The sequence below is a fragment of the Vigna unguiculata genome, chromosome 11 (assembly GCF_004118075.2).
Source record: "Vigna unguiculata cultivar IT97K-499-35 chromosome 11, ASM411807v1, whole genome shotgun sequence".
Taxonomy (NCBI): domain Eukaryota; kingdom Viridiplantae; phylum Streptophyta; class Magnoliopsida; order Fabales; family Fabaceae; genus Vigna; species Vigna unguiculata.
In genome coordinates this window covers 37365200-37380915 of record NC_040289.1, presented here as the reverse complement: position 1 = coordinate 37380915, position 15716 = coordinate 37365200, and the positions used below count along the sequence as shown (strand labels likewise).

The 15716-nt window shown below is 32.2% G+C and overlaps 3 protein-coding genes across 5 annotated transcripts; 1 reads left to right on the top strand and 2 right to left on the bottom strand.

Annotated features, from left to right (window-relative positions):
- Positions 1 to 2269: 2269 nt before the first annotated feature.
- LOC114170440 (fructokinase-2-like) lies at positions 2270 to 6089 on the bottom strand. 2 transcript variants are annotated; one of them, XM_028055914.1, is made up of 5 exons: positions 5607 to 6089; positions 3510 to 3842; positions 3293 to 3409; positions 3060 to 3182; positions 2270 to 2502 (listed from the first exon to the last, which is right to left on the bottom strand). In XM_028055914.1, exons 1-5 carry the CDS (start codon positions 6018 to 6020, stop codon positions 2446 to 2448), a joined length of 1044 nt encoding a protein of 347 aa, XP_027911715.1. In that variant the 5' UTR covers positions 6021 to 6089; the 3' UTR covers positions 2270 to 2445. The 2 variants fall into 2 exon arrangements, with proteins under 2 accessions (XP_027911715.1, XP_027911716.1); XM_028055915.1 differs by lacking the exon at positions 5607 to 6089 and adding an exon at positions 3948 to 4235.
- Positions 6090 to 9048: 2959 nt separating this feature from the next.
- Positions 9049 to 12522, bottom strand: LOC114168415 (uncharacterized CRM domain-containing protein At3g25440, chloroplastic). The gene is made up of 5 exons (XM_028053211.1): positions 12360 to 12522; positions 11804 to 12140; positions 10906 to 11307; positions 9692 to 10066; positions 9049 to 9412 (listed from the first exon to the last, which is right to left on the bottom strand). Exons 1-5 carry the CDS (start codon positions 12443 to 12445, stop codon positions 9233 to 9235), a joined length of 1380 nt encoding a protein of 459 aa, XP_027909012.1. The 5' UTR covers positions 12446 to 12522; the 3' UTR covers positions 9049 to 9232.
- A 164-nt stretch (positions 12523 to 12686) lies between these two features.
- Positions 12687 to 15287, top strand: LOC114168416 (protein FAR1-RELATED SEQUENCE 1-like). 2 transcript variants are annotated; one of them, XM_028053212.1, is made up of 3 exons: positions 12687 to 12803; positions 14272 to 14801; positions 14906 to 15287. In XM_028053212.1, coding segments are annotated over exons 1-3 (729 nt in total). In that variant the 5' UTR covers positions 12687 to 12802; the 3' UTR covers positions 15104 to 15287. The 2 variants fall into 2 exon arrangements, with proteins under 2 accessions (XP_027909013.1, XP_027909014.1); XM_028053213.1 differs by having other exon boundaries at positions 12698 to 12803; positions 14204 to 14801.
- Positions 15288 to 15716: the final 429 nt, after the last annotated feature.

Here is a 15716-nt window from a genome sequence, read left to right as displayed (position 1 = left end):
GAAAACATTAAAAACATTAAAGTAATAGATGTATGAGTCTTCTAACTTATATGATACTCAACCTTTTCATTTTTATCTAATGTGTGACTTAGACCCTAGATTGGATTTTCAACAATCTTTCTTTCAAGGATGAATCCCTTTTACATTGATACATTTCCCTTTGAATGAAAGCATGTATGATCTTCACTTATACCGTCGTTGTTGTTGTAATGATATCGTGTTGTTATTTTTTATCACAACATTATAAGTCGGTCACCATGATGAACCAACGACTCTAATACCATTTATGAGAAATATTCTTCCATTTTACAAGTCCCATAGGAACAATGACTCATGATACCAAAATTAGAATTTTTAAGATTTTTGCAAATATGATAGAAGATCATACAATTGACAATACTTTACTTTATAGAGACAAAGTACTCTTGAAGTCAAAAACAACAAAAGAAACAAATACAACAATATGAGTTTTTTCATCTTATCCCTATTATAAGAAAATAATTATTGCAACATAAGTGTTGGTGGAGGCTAGATGCAAAATGTCACAAATGTAACCAATTGGAACATTGAAAAAGATTCACAAATCCCAACATCCTTAATAAGATGTCAAGATGGTAGAGGATGAATCAGAGAGGAGAAACTACTTCTCGCGTCATCATAAATTATAATCAACAAATTTACAAAAGGTTGACTTATAAATAATGGTTGGACAAACCACATGACTCATGATCGAGCACTTTAACAAATGAAATATTACAAAGTAATAATTGAAAATGAAGAACAATTTGTCATGAAATTAAAGGAACAATTGTAGTTAAAACTTTCAAATTAATTTTTGATGTTTGAGAAAAAAGGTTATAAAATGTCCTTTGAAAACAAACTCTATATGGTTAAAGATTCAAATAGCGTTAGTATTCAGAGTTCATAGATAAATGCCGTGCTTTAAATTTGATGAAAGAAAAATTGGCTACAAATAAAGAGAATATAAAAAAAGGATTAAAATCAAAAGAACATAGATGTCTCTTGAAGACTTCTAATCTTTAAGTGAAAAAAGTAGATAAAGACCCACATTCTAATATTCATCAAAGGTCAAATATAATTATCATGGAATCCACAATAGAAAGAAGTGGAAAAAGTTGATAAAAACTCACATTCTAATGTATATTAAAGTTCCGATGTCAGTACCATAAAATCCACAATAGACAAATAAAATGATGCTAATAGAAAAAGAAATGAAATGGAAAATATCAAATTAAATGAAGATGTAATCCTATCGAAGAAAGAAGAAAAACAAGAATTCCAAACAAAAATATGGAAGATAAAATCAAACATCAGAAGAAAAAGAATCAAATTTAAAAATTTAAAATTAAAATAAAGAGATTTTCAGTAGGGAAGAATGTTAAAAATATTTACTTAATATATTTTTCATTTAAATTAATTTGTAGAAAATCATTTAGTTTTAGAAATATATTTCATATAACAATAAAAATAGATTTAGTTATTATTTAAATTTAAGAAAAAATATTGAACTATTATAAATATTTGATATAAAAAATACATAAATAAAATAAAATAATAACATCATTTATACCACATATTTCATATATCTTTATATTTCAAAAATCCTAAATTTTCCAATACTTGTTTACACACATTTGAGATTAATGACACTCAAAATATTTTTTTCAAAAGTCAACTTTAAAATATTGCTTGTCGAGAATTAAAATCAAATATAGTTTTTATTATTTTGGACCAACACTATTTTTCCAAAATATACCAAAATGACTTATAAACGTGAAGCTATATTTGTTAGTGGAGGAGAAAGGTTCTCTGATGATTCTGCAAGTTCACTTCCTTCCGCTTACAAAGGTTTTTTTTTTTTTTCCTTAAGCATTTAATCATTAGAAAGCAATGTTGAATAAATAGATAATTAAAAATAAAGAAGACCGAAATCATAAGTGATTAGGTGCACTTTATTTGTATATATAGTTGAATATATTTATTGAATTATCGATACTCATCTAAATTCTCAAATGTCAAACGAAATAGCTCTTTTGTTTCAAAATTGAGAAAATGTATAGTTTTACCATTGCTTCTGCGAACTTTAGCCTTTCAAAAGTATATTATAAATTGAATTATAGCTAGCACTTTTCAAATATTCTTTTAAGATGATATTAAAAATTGTGCAGTATAAAGTTATTTGAATGTATACTAACATTTACAACTGTCATCTTTTTAATTTTTTATATAATATATACTAATAAATACATTAAAAATGAATAAATGCATATTAGATATTATAATAATTTAAAAAATTGTAAACTGTCGTTTTGGGTATATGGCCCTTGTTTGTTACATTATGACACAATCTCTCCACTTTTTATTTTAATTTTACAGTGGGTTGGGTGGATTGCTTTACTTTACACCACAAACCAATTAAAATTATCACAGAATAAGACACCTGGTTTTCGAGGCTTCAGGCACACCCTCCTTTACGTTTTTCTGTCAATAAAAAAAATATATCCATTTTTGTTAATATTCATATGCTTATTAATAAAAGATATTTTGTATAAAATATTTGGAAAGTAATGTAAAAAAACAAATCTTTAATCAGATTAATCTACCCATTGTAGTAAACCAGACAGATTGTTTAAACTACACTACTTCACTGAATGAACCAATTGATGACCCGAAACTTTGATTCTATACTCATGTTTGATTTATAAAAACCAAGATTACATAATATGCAATCTTCTTTACAATAAAAAGACGACACAATTCAAGTCCCGAAGAAGATGCAGTTGTGGGCCAAGATGATAAGCACTCAAATTTTAATTCGACCAAATATATCAAATTTGAAAGAAATCATTTGCAAAAACCCCAAATCATATGTGATATTACTGTTAATGCAGAATGAGGGGGGGAATAAAACAGAGAAAAGCAAGAATCAAAATCCATCTTAAGTTGATAGCAAGCAACTTGAGGAGCAGAAAAGTGAAAAGATGAAGACAATATATATAAAGAAAACCAAAAGATAATAGCACTAAAAATTTCTATGCCTCTTTGATCAGGTTGAGAGCATCAGCCTCTGTGGGAAGAGCGGGAATTGCTCCTTTTTTAGTAGTTGTAATTGCCCCACACGCATTTGCAAACTTCAGCACTTCCCTTAACCTTGCTTCATCCTGCAGTTACAAATAAATATATAACTTAAGATGCTACTAAAGACAATACAAAACCAGTAATAACAATACAATAAATTAATTTTCTAAACTTTTCATGAAGCAGCACTCACTTCAAGTATGGATTGATCATCGACAATCTTGCATAATAGAGCACCGACAAAGGAATCGCCTGCGCCAGTTGTATCAACTGTGTTGACATGAAAAGCGTCCACTGATCCATGGAAATTCTGGTTTGTGCAAAAAAAGGAGAACGATTGTTACAAAAAGTAAATCGAAATGCAGAAAGGGAAGTTAAATTGAAAGAGAGTAGGGTGTTTTTGTTTTTACCTTGGTATAGTACCTAGAACCGTGTTCCCCAAGAGTGACAAGGAGCAACTTCAAATTGGGATGCCACAGTGAGAGAGCAGATTCATCGTCAATTTTGTCACTTCCGGTTAGGAATTCAAGTTCCACATCGCTCACTTTTATCACATCAGCCTTCTCCCATATGCTGAGTATCTGCTGACGCGCTTCCTCGGGCGATGGCCACAACGGTAGCCGGAGGTTTGGATCGTAAGACAGCAGACACCCTGCTTCCCTCGCAACTTCCATTGCCTTCAGGTGTGCTGATCTGCATGGCTCCACGATCAAACTTATCGATCCATAATGAAATACCTTTGCCTGATCACATCAATCATAACTTTTAATTGCTTCATAATCAAATTTTTTTATGTAAATCACCAAATACACTGCCAAACACTAACTGAAGACAACAAAAAATAGTACTTTGTTCATGAATTCATCGCCGTACACCTTCATGGCAAAAGGCCGGCAAGTTATTATTATTTTTTAATCATAAACATGTTTGCAAGGCTGTAAAATGTAAACCAGGCCCTTCATCTGCAACTCAGAACAAAACAACAAATAAACAAACAGTGAACTGTCTCCCATTATCTTAAGTTGCCTGCAATCCCTAGAGGGTCTCTATCATCCCCCTCCAGATTTTATTTTTTTATTTTATATATATATATATATATAAATAAATAAACCCTGATATTTTTGTCAGACGGGAACACCAAACCAATAATGCAATACAGTATGATAAATGAATGATAAGAACAATTACAAATAAAACAACAAAACTACTTGTTGGTTCCTTCTAAGCACCGTTTGAAAACAAAAGCTCTAAACACGTATCCCTATATTATTCATCAAAATCACTGTCCCAACCATGTCATATATAATTCACTCATTGAATAATTTATGAAGACAACATTAATTTATACTCTCGCATCTTCATTATTTGCATTAATTTCGAAATTTTATTCCATTTAACTTTTAATGGTTCTGGTAGAATCAACAGGCGCGTGAGATCACGTACAGGGACTACATGCAGCCCCATGAGTGTACTGTTGAGACAAAAACAATTAATCGCCTCTAGTCAAAGGACAGCAAATGAGCTTCGTTAACTCCACTCTCAACCTAGGGCGTGAGTAGAAATAGTTATAGATATCTATAAAAACAAATAAAATAAAATATTTGATTAGTATATAGTTAATAGTAGTTGGATGCTCCGAAGTTTAATCTGTGACCAATTTCTTGAAAATATTAAAATTTGAAACAAAAAGAAAGCGCAATTTGTGTTAAAATTATTTTCAGTTTTTTTTTTGCTGAATTATGATTCATTTTTCGAAGCACAAAGGTTCAAAATATCAACAAGTATGTGTATAAACATAAATGCTAACTTTAAACCAAAGTCACGGAAAAGAAAGATCACAGGTTTTTTTCTTAAGCTTTAAAATCGATACAAAAAGAAATAAAAAGTTTTGATTTTCAAAGTAACTGTTTGTAATAGAGTTGGAGTAAAAATGAAGTTTCAAAATTTAGTACTTTAATGTAAGAATAATTAGAAGGACAAACTTTACTGAAAAGCGCTGAATTGATTTTTTTTTTTTTTTACAGGGATTAACGTTCAGAAAAAAATTGTGAATACATATATAAAAACCGTTATTATGTAGAAAAAAATGATAAATTAAAGAAAAGAAAAAAAAATGTATTGAGTTTGTTTGAAGAAAAGAAACAGGAGATCCATTATGAGAAAGTGGTCCCAACGTGCATTATCCAACCCATAAAAGTTCCTTCCAAAATAGAAAAAACACGTGAGACACGTCACGTGACCAGCTTTTCCGATCTGATATGATTGCGAATTAGAAAAAAAAAAGGAAAAATGGTTTTATTTTCAGTTTTAATTTATCAAAAACATAATGCGTTATTCGGGTAAACTAGATCCACTCGCGGACCCCCATAAGCTGACTCGGCAAAACTCATTACCTTAAAGCCCACATTCCCACACGCGCGTGCACCACAAATACCACAGCTTGCAAGTTTTCCGAAGAAGAAGAAGAAATTAAAAAATGAAGAATTTCAGAGAGAGAATTTACGTACAGATCTGATGAGTTCAAGGTTGAGATCTTCAGGCGTGAGGAGCATGTCGGCGCTGGGGTTTCTGTAGAACATGAACTCACGCTCTCCGTCGGCGCGTAGAGTCACGAACGCGAGCGCAGTGCGCGCACCCTGGTCGAAGTTGATCCCGTCGGATCTCACGTCGTTCTCCTTGAGGATTCCGGCGAGCATGTGGCCGAACTCGTCGTCGCCGAGCTTGCCAACGAAAGCGGCCTTGCCGCCGAGTCTTGCGACGGCGATGGCGACGTTGGCTGGAGCGCCTCCGGGAGCCTTGAGGAAACCCGGGGCCTCGGCCAGGGAGACGCCGGAGACGGTGGGGACGAAGTCGATGAGCATCTCGCCGAAGCTGACGACGAGACCGCTACCGGTGGGAGGAAGAGCATTGGTGGAGGCCATGGTTTTTGAGTATGGAACTTTGATGATGAAGTACAGAGGTTGAAGATGAAAGAGTGACTTTGGATACTAATTTTGTAGAGTTTATATAGCGTGGAAAAGGATAATTATTAAGATAAGAAAATTAGTTAATCCTTTCATTAATCTTCAAATTTTGGTCATGTTTTCAAAATCGGAAAAGTTATGAAACCAAAGAAGGTAGCAAGTCAACATTTCACTATTAAATTGAAAATCAATTATCTGAATTAATAAATTTGTTTTAATAATTAAAATTGGAATAAAATATAAATTTATCGATTCTGAATATTTGAAATATGTATAAGTTTAAATAACATACAGTTTCTTAAATTAAAATTTCACATGCAAATTGTTTTTGATTAAAATTATGCAATTCTAAATTTTATTTTGAAATCTAAATTAATTTGTTTGGTAAAAATATTAATACTTGATTTTTTAGGTGTTTTCTTAAAGCTTTTATAAATTTATTTTAAGAAATTTAAGCATGCTGTATTTTTTTCGTTCTCTTTCAATTTACATGAAAAGCACATTATATTGAGTAAATGAAAAGAATTGTGTACCAAATAAATATGATGGGATATTAGGTATGCTACTTCACTTTATTCCATTGATATGTAATCCATCATACCTGCGATTTCTTAACCAAACCTTTTTTCATTTTAATTAACTAGTACATTATTCCTATTAAAGTCAATAATCATTAATCTAGTAATATAATTTTATTCCTTTCTCACACTAAAAAAAAGCTTTATTCGTTTCTTTCCCCCAAAATAAAACATAAAAAAAAAACTTTGTTCGTTCCTTTTTAAATATATATATATATATATATATATATATATATATATATATATATATATATATATATATAAAACATTTAATAAATAAATAAATTATAATTATACTTGGAAACTAAGTAAGGAATGATAATATTTCACCATTTATTTAATAATAATAATGTTAAGTAAAACATAAATAAATTAAAACATTCAATTGTAATTCTAACATCAATTATATATATATATATATATATATATATATATATATATATATATATATATATATATATATATATATATATATATGACATATCTTATGATTATTTAAAATAATTTTTTTTCTTTGAAAATAAATACATTCGTACGATAGATTATATACTACATGTATTGGTTTTACTTGGTCTCTAACACATTCACAATAAATTATGACACATTTTGATTCTATTCAAACCTCTTTTGATTATAGTTCATTTTATTTTACTTGGTTCATCACATTCATTCACATATTTTTAGTTTAAGAAAAATCTCAAATTAAATGAAAAAAATCTTCCTTTGTTCAGCAATATTAAAAACTAAGACTCACCCAATTACCAACTTCATTTGATCGATGAGACATTATTAATATAGACTCAATCAATGAATACTTTACTCATTCAGCAACCAATCTCTTTAGAACTCTCTTAATTTTAATATCTGAATTTTCACTTAGTGATGATATTGACTTGTTTAGCGAACAAATACCAAAAGTCTTCGACATAAAATTTTGTCCAACAACACAACGATCATAAACTCTTTGAATTTTTATAAATTGAAAATGATTCATACAATAGTCTACTCATATGATGATCTAAACCTTTAAAGCCTTATTAAAAATATTTGCCGACCGAATTTTATCTCGTCCAACGACAAATAATATGACTTAACCTCTTTAAATTTGAACTCTTCAAATTTTGAAACTTAAGATTCATAAATAATGAATATGCATAATTAAGAAAACTCACTAAAAGTACATAAATTATAGAATGTATAATATAATTTTATTCGTGCATTGAAAAAAATAAACACTTCATTGTTTTCTCTCCTAAAAAAAATAAAATAAAAACGCTATTCGTCCTTTTAGAATATTTAATAACATTTTTTTAAAATAAATGTTCCTTTATTATTATATATACACACCATCCGGACATTTTAAGTTTCGAAAGGATATCTCTCAATAAAGTTTTTCATTTCCATCAAAACAAAATTAAATAAAAACTTTAGTCGTTCCTTTTAGAATATTTAATAACAAAAAGTTTTAAATAAATGTTCCTTTACACACCATATACACATTTTAAGTTTCAAAAGGATATCCCTCAATAAAGGTTTCCATTGCAATAATTTTGTTACATATATTAAACTTTATTAACATAAATGCTGAATATTTTTATATTGATTCAATAATCGTGTACTATAAAATTTAAATGAACTAGATACTTGTAATTTATTTAATTATATTCTTAAATATATATATATTGTACATTGATTTGGCTTATTTAATGAAAAAAAAAATGATCTTGGAACATAAAGTGTTGGGAGATCTGAATCTGACGAGGTTACAGTTAAGTCCAACCCTACTGGAATTTGACAGTGTAACAAATTAACAAACGTGCCTTTCAAGAAAAGCTGCACTCTCATCATTCATCCATCTCAACTAAATTATAAGCTCAACCCTAATGCAAACCTTCTGCCATTTTCATTATTTGAGTTACAACTTGTTATTTTAAGATTATTTTATAATATACTTTTAGTGTAAAGTTTTATACAAACAAATTGGGAAAAATAACTTAGTAAGAAATTATAAAACAATGCAGTTGTATGCAAAACTATTAAAACACCCTTATTTGTGTATACATCTTATTTTATCAATAATAATAAGCATGTTATTTTTATGTATTGTTAACTTTCCATTAAACTCCTCATTTCTCCATTTCCTCATCAACATTTCTTTTACAAAGACTCCCACTAGTATTAATTTTTTTTTTTCTTTTCTCTTTAACATTTGCATTTCTTAAACCAAACATACTGCCAGTGTTAGAAAAACAATTCCTATATTTTGTAATATTTAAATAAATGTTCTATTTTGGTACTGTTATAATTAATTTAAACACAATCAATAATTTAATATTAATTTTATTGTAAAAAGACATACATGATGATAAGGAAGCAGCATTGGGAGGTGAGTCAGATGGCATCACAAATAATCAATCATTAAATGGACAAATATTTTTGCTGAATATAATTAGCATTCAATAGCAAAATAAATCAGGGATGCTATTGCAATTTTGAATCAATGTGTCAAAAAAACATTAGCAGTAGCCTCAGCATCCATAAATGGCCTTTAATATGATGCAGCACTTGAAATTGGAACCAGAGGTGCTACTTTCAAGTTCCTATAGCTGTACTATTAAGATTAGTTCTTGATTTGAAACTTATGGATTTCACAATGTTCAAATGTTTTACCCTCTTGGTAAGTGGAAACTGCATTATGCAATCATAAAGATTAGTTTTTGATTGTCCACTTTGAAGTACTGTGTGGCCTGTGTCCACAAAAAAATGTTTTCCCTGTTATCAACACCAGCATGCACACGTGTAACCATGCAAGTATGAACACTTAAAAAAATCCTATTTTTCAGATTCCTGCAAGGTATATTCTATGTGCTTGTTGATTTACTCAAGGTAACTGTTAACAATGTATCTCTAATCTCTAGTGAATGGAACTTGTTATAAACACCGATTATTATTAGTATTATTAGTATTATTGTAATAGTGGCTACGTTTAGCCATTGATGAAGAACCTGTGGTTGAGCTTACATTTTCATATTGCAATTTAGTAAAATATACCTTCTTTTCTTGATTACCATTGGAATCCGACATGCTGTCCTCTTCAGAATCTGATTCATTCATTGACAAGCTTTCATCTTCAAAACTATCTTCTGTTTCTGACAGCTCCATTTCCGTGGAATCAGCTTCAGTCTCAGAAAGACTGGCTGAAAAATAGTCATTATTCAAGTCAGGGATTTTTTTATCTTGAATTCCATGATTCCCTTTTTCCTTTGAGTTTTCACTTGGACTGTCCAGAACTGATAAGGGATTTCGGTTGTTTGGATCACCATAAAGTGCAACGTGTCTGTAATATAGCTCTAGTTCTTTCTCAGCAATAGCAATGAAGCGCCGCACTGACTCAAGTGATTGCTCATACTTGGATTTTTCAAGAGCCTGCAGAAAAAAAGAGAGAAGAAAGTGATTTGATTAAGGTAGGAGTTAAACAAATAACAAACTTATATGTAAACACAAAAACACTTAATTGAAAAGTAGTTCCTTCTGAAATAATGAAATGTCACTCAACCAAGAGGGAGCTACAATAAGAAATAGTGTATATTTACAGAAACTGTAAAGAAAGACACACCAAACTGCAAAATATTTTTCTCCAAGCTACTGAAGAATGTGTAGTGCAAAAAATCAACCAACTACAGATTTCCACATTGTTTATAAATTCAAATTTGTCATTGAGAATTGGTTAGACAGCTGCTAAATGCCCCAATTCGATTACTTTTTTGGTATCTTCAAAGAATTTTAGGAAGGGAAAGATAAAAGTACAACGCTTTCAACTGCATAACCAATCAACCAGCATAAAATTCATTAGTCAAAGCACGAGTTTTCAACCGTGCATGAACATTCAACTTCAAAATGCAGATTAGAGATCACTATACTATGATAAACAAAAAAGCATGGAATAAGAAACTCTATCCTATAGGCCAAATGTTACGTATTTAAACACTGTACTAGCTTAGTTCAGCTCCTTATTTGCTTAACCTTTCCACCCATAATATTTTCACACTGCATTGTCTCACCAATAGCTTGACACTCGTTGAAACACTGTCCTATTCTTGCCTCTAACTTATTTATTGTCCATTTCTTGATTTCCAAGCTTTGCAATCATGTATTACATGCAGAATGAATGACCTATAATGGGATATATTACTGAATGTAACCAAGAAGATAAAACAATTAGATAACAAACTCTTTAGTCGTGTTGAATGTAAACAAAAACACACCTTTTTCTTGGACAGTGTATCAATTGGTGACATAATATCAGGCTGTTCATAGTTTTTTCCACGATAAAATATTATAGTGTCATCTCCAATTATTTGAAGTGGAATACCCCCGCTCAATCTGGCAAGTTCTTGTGCATACTCGTGTACCTGACCCGGCTTACAAGGCTTGCATAGGACCTTAACAGTCTCATGTTTCTTCCAATGCATATGCATATTGAGAACAACCCCTCCAAATAATCCTCTTCTGCCAATTTGTAGATAATTAGATCTCTTCTGAGCCATTTTCTTCAAATAAAACCTTTCTTCCCCCGTCAAGCTATCAGGCTTCACAACAGGACCCTGAAGTTTAGGAACTTCATATCTTTTCAGCCTTTCAATGAGCAATGCTTCCTTAATTCTGGCCTGAGGTTAAAACCAGAATCATGCAGAAGTTTAGTAGAAATGTATAAGAAAATAAGCATTTCAAGTTTTTTGTTATTGTTGATGACAAGTTTCCTAGTCTCATCATTAAAACACTACATATACACACATATCTGTTACAACAATGCAGCAAATAACTACCCCAATAGAGAAATTTATTATTTAAAAATTAATTCTGTATACATCATCTTGAATCAAGAAGTACAACAAAAGTAAGATCTTGTAACAAACTATGTTGATTCTTGCTTCCCCCATCAAAAAGAAGAATATATAACTGGACAGAATTAACCTCTGGCTCTAGTTCAATCCAACTGGTCTATAAGTGGGAAATTTGATCATTTAAGATCCATACATACCAGCACAAAGCAAACAAACACCATTAGAACCATACAAATGAAGCAGTATGCTGCACAATGGATGCCATCGATGAGAAAGAAATAAAAAAAGAGGAAAAGGAGGAAATTCAATCATAGCTTACATTCTCAATCTTGTACTTAATTCTCTCATCTGCACTGGCAAATCTCTGCTTTTTCTTCTTCCCTTTGACACCAAGTCGACGAGGGTCTTTCCTGTTAGCCGCTTTCCTCTTCTCCTTCTCTCTCTTCCTCTGCATCTTCAATCTCTTCTTGGTCTTCCACTTGTCTTTCTTAGGAGGCTCAACCTCATGAGTCTCAAACTTGGTCTTCCCTCCTGTTATCACAAGGTTCACCCTGCCATGGCTCAAATTTCTTAAACCCCACCAATAACCTTGCTCTCCTAGCGATACACGATGCCACAAAGGAGAACATACACACATCTTGCTCCTCCCAACTGACCTAGAACACGATGAAATAAGAATACAATAGTACCTTCACACAACAAATGCTAATTCAAAGCTCTCAACTTTCAGCTACCCAGAACCACAACCAAGCAAATCGAAACGACCCATGTTAGGTGTTTCTAATATATTGTCCATATAGCAGTGTAATTGGTTTCGGGTAGTGACTTAGTAGATAACTGAATAAAATGTGACAGAGAGAAGGATGAGAGAGAACCTGGGAGAGACCGAAAACGAGGCGGCGTACGAGAATTTGAGAGCAGAGGATGCTCTCCTTATGGTGCGGAATAACGAAGTTGCCATTGTCGAAGAGGAAGAAGAATCATCTATTGTGCAGTGTTATGTTGCAGTTGTTGTTGTTCTTCTGGTGCACTACCCGTATTGGATCGTAGGGGTTAGAGTCCGGGTACTAATCTTACGGGCCCGTATCCATTTCATGTGATACGTGGCAAGCAACCGTTGGGTCAATTTAAAAGTTGACTTTTTTCACCACACAGTATCCAATGAGATTTTGACACGTAAGGAGGTCGTTCGAGTCCATATATGCTTTGCCTTACCTAAACCATTTCCTCTGTGTTCTGCTGTTCTCCCTGTAGCACGGAACAGAGGATTCAAATAACTAGCGGCATCAGACACAGATTCTGCCACAATTCAATTTTCAGTGAGTTTTTCTCTTTTTTTCTTTTATCAGTTCTTTTATTTATTTCAGATGTGTAAGTTCTACTGAGGATCTCAATTCAGCTGGAATCTTAGGGTTTGTTTGCTTGTGGTTTGGGGAATAACTGCATGATTGGTAGAATTGGAAGACAGTTAAACTTTTTTTTTTTCGTGTTTCTGCAAAGAATTACAAAGGGTGTGGATTAAACAAAATAAGATTGAATCTTGACGTTGTTGTTATCGTTGATTTTTTCCGCACTCTTGATACGTGACTCTGTTTTTGTACTCTTGTACGTTGAGAAGGTTTTGAACATCATTTGGGCATTTGTTCTTAGAAATTCTGGCTAGAGACAAGGAACTCTCTTTAAAGCTCGCTTTTTGGTCTGATACAAGTGGTTTGTTAGAAAGAGAAAGCCAATGAGAACTATAAAACATCATTGTTCCATTGTGATTTTAATCGAGACAAACCTATATAAAGATGGTTAGAGTTTAAATGTTTATGATGCTGTTCTCTAATAAAAACATGACGCGTGTGTTATTTTTATTAGTAAAATAAATTGTGGACACTCCAAAACCTATTTGATGACTAGAAAGAGATAAAAGAGAAACTGTGAAGGTTAACCAGAAAAGAACATTACAAACACTATGTCCAAGTTTTCATCCAAAGTAAAAAGGAAAATATATTGATTGAACAATGCACACATTTGGATGCATGTGAACACCTTTTCAACTTACTGTACTCGGGTGCAAGTCTCCACTCCCATGTGGAGGAGATGAACTTTTTTCAATTTTCTTAGTGATTTAACGGCCAAAGCCAAAGACATAATCTGCTTTATTACATTTTTGAGATTCGATCGCAGTACGTGACAGAATGTAGAAACTTTGAAAAATTTGGAATGCTTGTTGTAGTATATAAAGATACTACGAGTCATATACACTGAGTTTAACACATTTTTTCCTTCATTATTTACGTGGGAGAAAATATAAAGATCTTATTTTGTTGACCATATAGTTCAGTAACTCATGCACTAAGGCCAAACAATGTATGCAACGGATTATGAGATATGTACAAGTTTTCAGAAGAAAAGAAACTTTTCCTGAATTTAGGATAAGTGTTTTCTTATTCAGCGCGGTGATCTATTTTGGTTGTTGTGGAGGAGTGTATTTGACAAATACTCGGAGATTCAAAGGCTGTTATCTATTAGTGAATACTACTGTCTTTGTTTCAATTTGAGAATTTCATGTATTAAGCCCACATTGCGTTCAATCTTGTCTATTTGTGAGTCATTCCCAAACATCAACTGTTAGTTACAGGTTAGAAACAGTATAGTATCAACTGTGTTTATTGACTTGTTCTTAGTTTATTTTCATCTTCAATGGATGAGTTATTCATCAATTTCATAGACTGTTGTGCAGAACAGGAATATCCCTGTGCAATGAAAATAATAATATACCAGATTCTTTTGCTGCAGTGGAGTTTGAGATTGATGGTACTGGCGAGGCAATAGCAAATGCTGCTATTGATGACAACAGAGAAGGTGAATCTATGGAACCAGATTACAGACAAGACGAAGGTGATAATGTTCCTCAAGATTCCTCTGGGATCACAATCCCATTTGCAATTCCCACAGTATCGGTTGCTGCAGTCGAAGAGCCTTATGTGGGTCAGGAATTTGAGTCAGAATCAGCAGCACACGCATTTTACAATGCATATGCCACAGAGGTTGGATTCATCGTGCGTGTGAGTAAACTCTCACGATCAAGGCGCGATGGAACTGCCATTGGACGTGCTCTTGTCTGCAACAAAGAAGGTTTCAGAATGCCTGACAAGCGTGAGAAGATTGTGAGGCAAAGGGCTGAGACCAGGGTTGGTTGCCGAGCAATGATCATGGTGAGAAAAGTTAGTTCTGGCAAATGGGTCGTTACAAAGCTTGTAAAAGAACACACACATCCTTTGACTCCTGGTAAAGGCAGAAGAGATTTCGTCTATGAACAATATCCGGTCAGTTTCTGTTCTTTCACTGCTCTGCAACTCTATACACAGCACCCTTTTTCAGATCCTTTTTATGCTACTACTTACCTCTTTATTTTCGTGCCATTTTTCAGAATGAACACGACAAAATTCGGGAACTATCTCAGCAGTTGGCAACTGAGAAAAAACGATCTGCAACCTATAAAAGGCATCTTGAACTGATATTTGAGCACATTGAAGAGCATAACGAGAGTCTTTCAAAGAAAATACAGCACATAGTAGACAGTGTGAGGGAGATGGAAGCCAAAGAACAACAGAGTCAACTCCAATGATAGGTTGAACTTGTGATGTAATAGTTTTGGTGGGTAGAAGAAACTAGTTCAGTGAATATGTATAGGTTCTTTGAGTCCATTCTTGTGGAGCATCATCATCAATGTAATAACTCCTCAGAGAATCTCATTCTTCCATTTTGCTGATATTTCTTTGTATATATGTTAAATAATATAATTTTTAATCTACTTTGTATGTATGTATGTATATGTGAAACTGTTTGAGAATGCTGTGGTAATAATTCCTTCTCCTTCCAAATTCCACCAAAGGATTTGCTGTATCCGTTGATTTTAGTTACTTTACTCTCTACAAAACTGGTTTCGATGAAAATGTCTTTGCATAATCAATTGAGAAACACGTAGTTCATAGAAACAAATTTAATCAATAAATATTATAATTTATAGACTCAATTATATTTTTTGTCTTTAACATTTAGGATAAATCTAGTTTTAATTTCTCAATTTGCCTTGTGACAACTTTTGAACGAATTAAATTAACTGTTTCAAGCAGCAACAAATGTCCCTCCTTTTAGTTCCAACATGTAATTGTATTGTATGATCTAAACCCAAGAGTTTTGCAGCTTTTAATATTAGAAATATATCAATAAACAATCAT